Source organism: Eucalyptus grandis, chromosome 9 (genome assembly GCF_016545825.1).
Source record: "Eucalyptus grandis isolate ANBG69807.140 chromosome 9, ASM1654582v1, whole genome shotgun sequence".
NCBI lineage: Eukaryota > Viridiplantae > Streptophyta > Magnoliopsida > Myrtales > Myrtaceae > Eucalyptus > Eucalyptus grandis.
The window spans coordinates 33,625,747-33,634,154 of NC_052620.1; the positions used below are offsets into that span (position 1 = coordinate 33,625,747).

The window sequence follows — 8,408 nt, forward strand, 5'->3', positions numbered from 1 at the left end:
TGTTCGCTAAACTTGTGACTTAACTACAAAAGCGAAGTCATGCGCTGGGACCGACATTACCGACATTAGGACATTTCATTGTAAATCTAACTCAAGAAAGCTGAACCAAACCCAAAAATCGAAAGGCAACGACCAGACAATTACATTTCCCAATATGCACTTGAGATATTGCTCGTATTTACAATTGCAGTTTCAAGCAGCATAACCAAGTCTAAACAAAGTATAAAGATAATTTAGAAGGAATGTATAATGGGTCTTTAGAGAGAGTCTGAGAAATGGGAATATGCACAGAGACATCTTTACATTTCATCAAGTATATTAACAGGATTTTTTTTCTCTTCCCGGTGCTGACAGTATGTCAACATGAGCATTCGCCTAAGATCAAGTCTCATCGAACACCATCACCTGTCAAACAGAAAAAGGTCCAATTAAGCACACAACTAGGAGAAGAAAACAGTTGAAATACCAGAAAACATCTTGATTTTTCTCAACTGCCCACACAAAATGGCACCGCCTCTAAATCAATATAGAAGACATATAGCAATCCTATAACTTGTGAAGCCGCAAAATCATAGGAAGCCACAACTATCAGTCGGTGAGAGGCTGCCAAAATGTTAGCAGCATGCTCAACCCATAGAAGCTCATGAGGCTAGAAATGTACTACTATTTTCTGCCATTTTTTTAGGTAATTGTTTAATGATCTTTCTTTTTTATGACAACTACCCAGCCTGAAAAATCCCCAAGAAAAGGAAAACCTCCAATTATAAAGCAATAAGCTGCAAGCATAACAGCTCATCCTGTGTGTCAGTAAGACTTGTACAGGGATTAGTATGGAGGTTATAACCATTCAAAAGTTACCAATCCCAGTTGAAAACCAAATAGCATATCTTCTTTTGTAAAAAGCTCTTAACGTGTCCTTAAAATGATTGCAACCCAACGTGCATAAAAGCAGAGGGAGAAACAATCCCAATTCCTACCCCAAAAAAAGAGTTTCCATGAGAAAGGTCACTCTGTGAGGTCAGACAACAACTAAGAATTGTGGTCTGTGCCACGGTGAAGCAATCATTGGAGCACAGTAATCACATGTGTATGTATGTATGTATGCATGTTTGCTGTCGGGATCTAGGAAAAGAATTACCTTGCCACATACAGGGCAGCTGTCACTTCTCTCCTTCCACTCATATATGCAACCAAGATGGAAATGGTGAGAGCAATTTGTCATTATTCTTGGATTCTCAGGCGTATATTCTGCATTTAGTAAGCAGTAAAAATTAATAGAACTCATCAATAACATCAACAATTTAATTAATCACAACATTGCAGTCACATGTAACAAAACTATAAACCGATACACAAGCCAACTTGCACACAATATTTCTGCTGCCACTGTCTGAGGCAATAATCAGACCCAAATTCCAAGTTCATGAAAGTACTTCCCTAGTTCCCACATAAGCTTATTGTCATTTTTTATTTTTTTTTCAGATGAAAGTTCTCCTTTTCAAAATTTTCTCTAAAGAATCTGCGTCTTTGCCAGCATATTCCCAGGAAAAAAAGGAAAGCACAAAAGCATACAATGGTAAGGTAATTTCTTTCAGAAAAAAATTCAAGTTCACCAGTAGATTGGATCTCTAAATAGTTTTTAAGCTGAAAACTCAACTACATCTAGGCATGAAAGTGAACAAGTTGAACTAGCCTAAGATTATGTCTCATCCCTTTTCTAAAACTTATTCAGCACTTCACGTTATTCAGAATTAGCTTAGCCCGCTAATAATTGTCAGCTCAATAAGCAAGCAACAAGCAACCAATCTTCTAATACAAAAACTTTTACCTTCAAGACACGTCGGACAAACATCTTCCTCTTCTGATGTCGTATAAATATGCCCAATATCAGCATTCACTTTTGCTGAGGATAGTCTAAGTAAGGTCTTATATGGTTGCTCTTTCAAACCTTTTTCATGTGCATAGTTAGTCCATTTGCCTTCTGAGCAAATATTATCTGATTCCCCATCCGTGTCACTCCTAAGAGGTTCTGATTCCTCATTGGCATGACTTGAACCCTTCTCATGCCTTGGAACCAGTTCATCCCTCTGCATGAATAAACGCCTTGGCTCTACGTCATAGGGCAAAGGCCTTGGAGGAGAGTGGTACATGTCAGAAAAATAATTGTCAGGTGATGCTGTAGAAGTCATTGTGGATGCTTCCTGAATGGAAGAAGGGATGGCATGAATCTCTCTCCGAAATAGCACTGTGTACTGCACAACATGACAAGAGAGCATCAAAATAGATTATCAAAATGCTGAGTGCAGTTAAAATATCCTCTTCAAGGTAATTATTTTTATTATTAATTGATGTTCTCATGAAGGCTCAGCACAAGATGTGGGCTCGAAGCTCAAGTATGCACAACTCTATCAGATAAGTAGACCTAGCTAAACATAAATCTCAAGAATACCGTCTACCAAAAGGAGGGATTGACCATAGAGCAATATTGCTCTACAGTAACTAAATAACTTTTTTCAGGGTTACATTGACCCATTAATTGTTTTTCTTGTTTCTCACACTCTCTTCTCATCTTGTCCTCCAACTGGTCGTATGCTTGCTCGTGCTCTCTCGCGCTCGCCATGTGTCTATTAGCAGGCAGCAATAAAGTGCTCTTAACCATATACCTCGAGAATTTCGAGTATCTCGATATTACATGCTTATTCCCAGTATAGTAAATTATGGATATTAGACTAAGTAAACATTAGAAAGCCATATAATGCCCACGGGCAATGAGAGAGAATCCAAGTTCTTTTTCAATGTCACTTTTTCTCCCCTTGTTGTCATTTGAACCATGCTTCCAATCTGACTAATGCCACAGAAAATAATGAACTGCTAACTCCATGGGAACAAAAATTTGCCCTGGTCAATCTCCAATCGCAGAGGTGCACTTTGAAAAGGCAACATAAGAGCAAGGGCATGAAAGCAGGTATATTTTTAACTGAACATGTATATTTTCAGTTCTCAGTAACAGGCTTTTTCTGGGTGACTAATCAGCAACAATTGAAAACCAATTTTATCACTGACTTTTGTGGAGCTCATCATCCAAAGAAATGCTCACTGTTAAGGCATTAATAGAGTAAGTGTGAGGTGCAACATACCACATACAAAAAATTATCAACCACGCAATTAAAGCAAATGCAGTTCCTATATGCAGAACTGCTCCGGAGAACATCTTCCAAGTCTCCAGCTTGCAAGCAGCAACAGACCGACCCCATTGCGTCAGATTCAATACACAAACTGATTTTCTGTATGGAAGTCTTGATCTTATTGATGAGATTCGAATATGATGAGTCCTTCAGGAAAAAAAGAAGCCACAGAAGAAGAACAGAGGAGCCGATAGAAGGCGAATGAGAGAGGACACTGAGCTCACAGAAGTTGAGCCACCTCTGAGAAGCAGTACCCTCCCTCAACCAATCAAAGGATCTTATATGCCTTAGCTAAACAAATGAACAAATCCACAATATGCCTGAACCTGCATAAAATAAGCCATAGCGAATCAGATCATCAAGTTCATGACAAAAAGGCTCCTAATTTCCAGAACAGATCGATGAGCCATAAAAGAAACAAAACCCATCTGACATACCCATGAAACAAAATATAAAGAAAGACATCAATCCTCGCACCCTTATTCAAACAAGTCCATAATCAGACACAAACCCAACAGAACAATTCTTCGTAGGCAATGATGTCTTAAGAAAACCCGCAAGCTCGTCACGAAAGGGACAACCTTTCTGGCGTTCTTTCGTGGACATTAAGCAAGGCTCGCTCTCCTTCGACAAATGCCATCGGAAAAAGATTCATCACCAAAACGCCTTAAACCCATTAAAAAAAAAAATGGGGCACCCACGTACCAAAACAAACGCAAACGCAAGCACGGCACACAACCAAGCTCGTCGGATCAAGAAACGATCGCCCACGCAATCATAAGCAACCCCAGCCGACGATCCCCAAGAAAAAAAAAAGATAACATACAGAAGACCAAACGTGGACCCAAAAAGCGAACGACCCAGAAGCGGCGGCGACGTTCCGGACACGTATCGATCGTTCAGGAGCTCGATGCCCACAAAACAAGAACGAGAATCGGGAGAGAGAGAGTGAATTTGAAAAGGAATTCAACGAGGACCAAAGAGAAAAGAAAAAGTTACCCTGGAGGGAGCTTGGAAGAGTGGCGAAGAGAGGACGGAGAAAGGAACAGGGAGAGACGGGGGAATAAACGGGGGAGCTCCGAAAATCGAGGCTAATACCAGGACATGGATTGAGGTTTGGATGCTTCGGAGATCTTAATGAATCCCTTCTCTCTCTCTCTCTCCTCCGCAGGAGATTATTGTATTATGTCTGCCTGCGTTTCCCTTCTTGTTTATTTTTTTTCCAAGGCGAGAAAAGCTAGGAAACGCTTTGGCTTAATTTAATCCGGTTTTATTTAACGCCTTTGAAAAAAAAATAAAAAAAAAATAACGCCTTTGGTTTGATTAAATCTGGCCGAAAGGAAAAGGGGGATTGAATTGATGATGGACGGGAGGAAATTTTGTTAATGGGGGAACATAATTGCAGAATATTGTTGTGTTTGTGTTTGAGTTTGTGTTTGTGTTTGTGTTTGGGCTTGGGTTAGTTGGGATGTGGCCTGTGGGGCACTGCCATCATGATCCATGCCTCGTACGACATTGATGATGTCGTGTAATTAATTAATGGAGGTAATGTTAATTTAAGAGTATCCCGTACGAGATGGGATTATGGGACAAATAGGGATTGCCCGTCATTTTTCGAGAATTAGAAAGTTGGTTTTTGAGTTTGAATTTGTTCATTTAAAACATAGATTCTTCTACTTTGTGTTTATTTAATTTTTCCCAATTTTTATTTAATTTTATTCTCTTCTATCTTTCTTTAAGAAAAATTCTATATATTAAACTACACCAACACACTTAAAATATGTATTAAATATTTATACTTAATATATGTATTATATGTGCAGAATATATATGTTGATATAGTTTGTTATTATGAAAAAATGTGACTCTTAGTCCTAAAAATGGGTTCTCGGTAAAAAAAAATGTTTATAATAACTAAGAGTGCTGATTGTTGGAAATAAAATGCATATTCTCAAAAGATGTGTTGATTGGTTATCTTTGAATAGGGATCCATTGACACATTATGTAAAATATCACGACTATATATAAATGTTTCTTTCTTTTATTTTCACACATGCAGCTTTAGTACATTCAAGGTGAAATTCCAAAAGAGAAATTGAATAATTGGTGAACTCATTTATCTGCAACTTTGGTGTTTTATCTCAAAGTTATATTTGTTCTAAACCCAACAGCAACAATAGTAGGGACAAATGATATATTTAAAGGCAGTGGTTATCACTACGCATCAAAGCATCAATGACTATTTTTCTATCTTCTTTAGCCATCAAATTTCCTCAAACAATTTATTATAGAGCGGGAAAATATATAAGTATTATTTATATTTAATTGTTTATTTATTTAAGAAACTTGTAATTCGAAAAAAGTAATTTTTTTAACTCAAATATGAGAAATTTTTAAGCATGATTTAAATATTATTTATATTTAATTGGTTATTTATTTAAGAAAATTGTTATTGGAGAAAAATAATTTGTTATACTGCAAATATGAGAAATTTTATTTGCCTCTATCTTACCTCTTCATAAAATATAAACTTAAAAAAATCTTCATAATCGAACTACCACCTTTTTTTTTTTTTTTTCTAAAATACTCGTGCTAGCTAAAATATAAACAATGGTCGTGCACTATTAGAATAACGGACAAAATAGTAATTTAAGATGTGAATGAAATTATCATGTTATCCTGTAAATATATGTGGATTCTAAATTTAGATAACCTTCCTCATCGCGCAATAATTCACATCCATTTTCTTAAATAATTTAAGTCACATTTTTTTCACTCCTTCGTGCAAACATTTCCCTTGTGTGCACGTAGCATAGGACGCTTTGTTAATATAAAAGAAATCGAAAATATTATTTTTCAAATCATGGTAAGTAAATAATTCAAATGGCTGTGGGATTAGGGGATTTGAATTCGATCTGAAATTATGAGATTTATGGAATTAGTTGATGATTATGTTTATCATATTAATTATAATTCACCGATTACGTTGCAACTTAATCTATATATTATGAATGAGTTATAATAACGAGGTAGAAAAATAATATGGAGTTTATAAAAAACGAGAGTTCGTTTTGGGCCACTGGATTGGCTTTTGGCAATCTCATACGGGCTTTATCAGGGCGGAGGCAGAAGAGTTCCATGCCGAATATCAATCATCAATCGAATTGACCTTTTTCAATCGGCCTAGACCTGATCATAAATCTGATAATTGGTCCTTCTAAATCCACCATGCTCGTATTATCGATTAGGTGGGTTTGGTCGCTGGTTTTGCACTTTTTTTCTGAGGCTTCAATCAAATTATGTCATTAAAAAAATCCGACATCTTTTGAATCGTCGACAATATTGCATAGACAAGTAAGAGTTATTAGCACGATGTTGATCGGGTAACGTTGGATGAAGTTTCGTTGAAATCATGAAGCATGCGGCATACACTTGCAGAAAACATTTTTTAGAAAAACATTTTCCTTATTTTTCAGCATTTTGTTCACTTGAAAAAATGACTTAATGGAAATGTTTTCCTAATTAATAGAAAATGTTTTCATATCACGACTTAAATTGAGAAAAATGAATTTTCTCTTTGAAAGAACCGAGAAAGTTTTTCAAAATATGATCAGGTATTGATGCTTGGCTCTATAAATTTAATATCTGCAAATTTTCATGGAACCCCAATGTTGGTTCTTAGTCCCAGCACTCAGAACTAGGTTTCCGATAATTAGGCTTGGGATCCTATGCTCGAGCTTGGGTCCTTGACACCCATGACTAAATTCACTAAGGTTGGGCCTAAATCCTCGACACCTGTAACCATTACTCTAACACCTAAGCTTGGAACCATAAATGCCATGCTTGGGTCCTTATGTTCGAACTATAGTCCTAACCCTTAGGCTTTGGTCCACAAAAGCCATGTGCAAGTTTTGGTGCTTTGGCTCGGGTCAATAATTAATGAAAATTCTTACAAAAAGTATTTTTTAAATTGAATTATAAATTATTACATTTAATTTTTTTTTTAAATTTTTCGAATTTTTAATATCTTTTATTTTGTTCCTATTTTCTTTTGCTTCTTCCTCAACGAATTAATCGCTACGGTAAGTTCCGCAACTAGCGCTGAGTAAGCTTGAGCCTAACGCAAGGCCGGTGAGTCTTTTTCAGGTTTCAGTCAAATAAAATCATTTTCCCCATAAAATGAAAATGATTTTTAGGAAAATATTTTTCAGAAATGATATATCATGACTCGTCTGTTTTAAGGAAAATTGTTTTTCGGGAAATTACTTTTCAGGAAATTACTTTTCTACTATTCTATAATTTCAATGACAAAAAACTAATCGATTCACAAAGATTGTTTTCCATTTACTGAAAACAACAATAAAAATGAATTCTCCTTTTGGTAATAAGGAAATTTTGATAAACTACCAAAAAAGTAAAAACAAATCACATAAATTCATTAGTTTTCCATCATCCATATAGCGAAAAAGTCTAAAAATACTTTCTCGAAAATAGTTTTCTTTAAACAAACGGACCTTTAATTTTACATTTTTCCGAGTTAATACCACAGAAAATCCAAAGCTATTTCACCTATAACAAATTTATCAAAAATTAGTACATTTATGACCATTTTACTTTCCATTATTTTTCGTTATATTTTACCTTGAAATCACTAAATTAGATGACATTTGGCAATTTATAGGTGTATTAGCTTTGAGTTTTATCTTCAATTTTTCACAGGTGAACCCATTTATGATTTTTTTGTGATTTTAATTGAATTGTAAGAAAACCAACGAGGGGAAATTTGTCATAAATATAATAAATTTGTTATAAGTATACCGATTTAAGGTTATTTATTTTCAAAAGATTAGCTAAGGGTAATTTTGTCTAGTTTGAAATTTTTTGTAGTGTTAATATTTTTTTCATCAATCGATGAGATGATTGCAAGTTTTGCATTGATTCTCACCGCGCACACACGGTAAATATGTTTATCTTTTCTCACTCAAAAGCCAAGTTCAAATCAATTACACTGCATATTATTTTTTATATCTATCAGATGGGCATCGAACTGGAATGGTCCCTCAATTAGTAAGACCAAGGCGGATACTCAAAAACCTTACATAGTTGCTTAATTTTAGCAATCTCTGTATGCTTCACTACTTATCCTTAATTATATTACCTCACACGTCATAACTTTTCGTTCGTTCGTTCGTTTGTAACAACACACAGTTCACCAAAATTCGA

The 8,408-nt window shown here is 35.5% G+C and overlaps 1 protein-coding gene across 3 annotated transcripts; it reads right to left on the bottom strand.

Annotated features, from left to right (window-relative positions):
* Positions 1-118: 118 nt before the first annotated feature.
* On the bottom strand, positions 119-4,420 carry LOC104419447 (E3 ubiquitin-protein ligase At3g02290). 3 transcript variants are annotated; one of them, XM_010031111.3, is made up of 5 exons: positions 4,185-4,420; positions 3,138-3,511; positions 1,829-2,252; positions 1,139-1,248; positions 119-405 (listed from the first exon to the last, which is right to left on the bottom strand). In XM_010031111.3, exons 2-5 carry the CDS (start codon positions 3,252-3,254, stop codon positions 382-384), a joined length of 675 nt encoding a protein of 224 aa, XP_010029413.2. In that variant the 5' UTR covers positions 3,255-3,511; positions 4,185-4,420; the 3' UTR covers positions 119-381. The 3 variants fall into 3 exon arrangements, with proteins under 3 accessions (XP_010029413.2, XP_010029415.2, XP_010029414.2); XM_010031113.2 differs by lacking the exon at positions 4,185-4,420 and adding an exon at positions 4,012-4,149; XM_010031112.3 differs by lacking the exon at positions 4,185-4,420 and adding an exon at positions 3,623-3,825.
* Between the last annotated feature and the right edge of the window lie 3,988 nt (positions 4,421-8,408).

Excerpts from the sequence above, each read along its gene's own strand:
- LOC104419447 (XM_010031111.3), bottom strand. The coding sequence starts at position 3,254 with ATGGGGTCGGTCTGTTGCTGCTTGCAAGCTGGAGACTTGGAAGATGTT. Across the intron at positions 1,249-1,828 it reads TTGTCCGACGTGTCTTGAAG|AATATACGCCTGAGAATCCA; the intron begins GTAAAAGTTTTT and ends TACTAAATGCAG. Across the intron at positions 406-1,138 it reads GCTGCCCTGTATGTGGCAAG|GTGATGGTGTTCGATGAGAC; the intron begins GTAATTCTTTTC and ends TCTGTTTGACAG.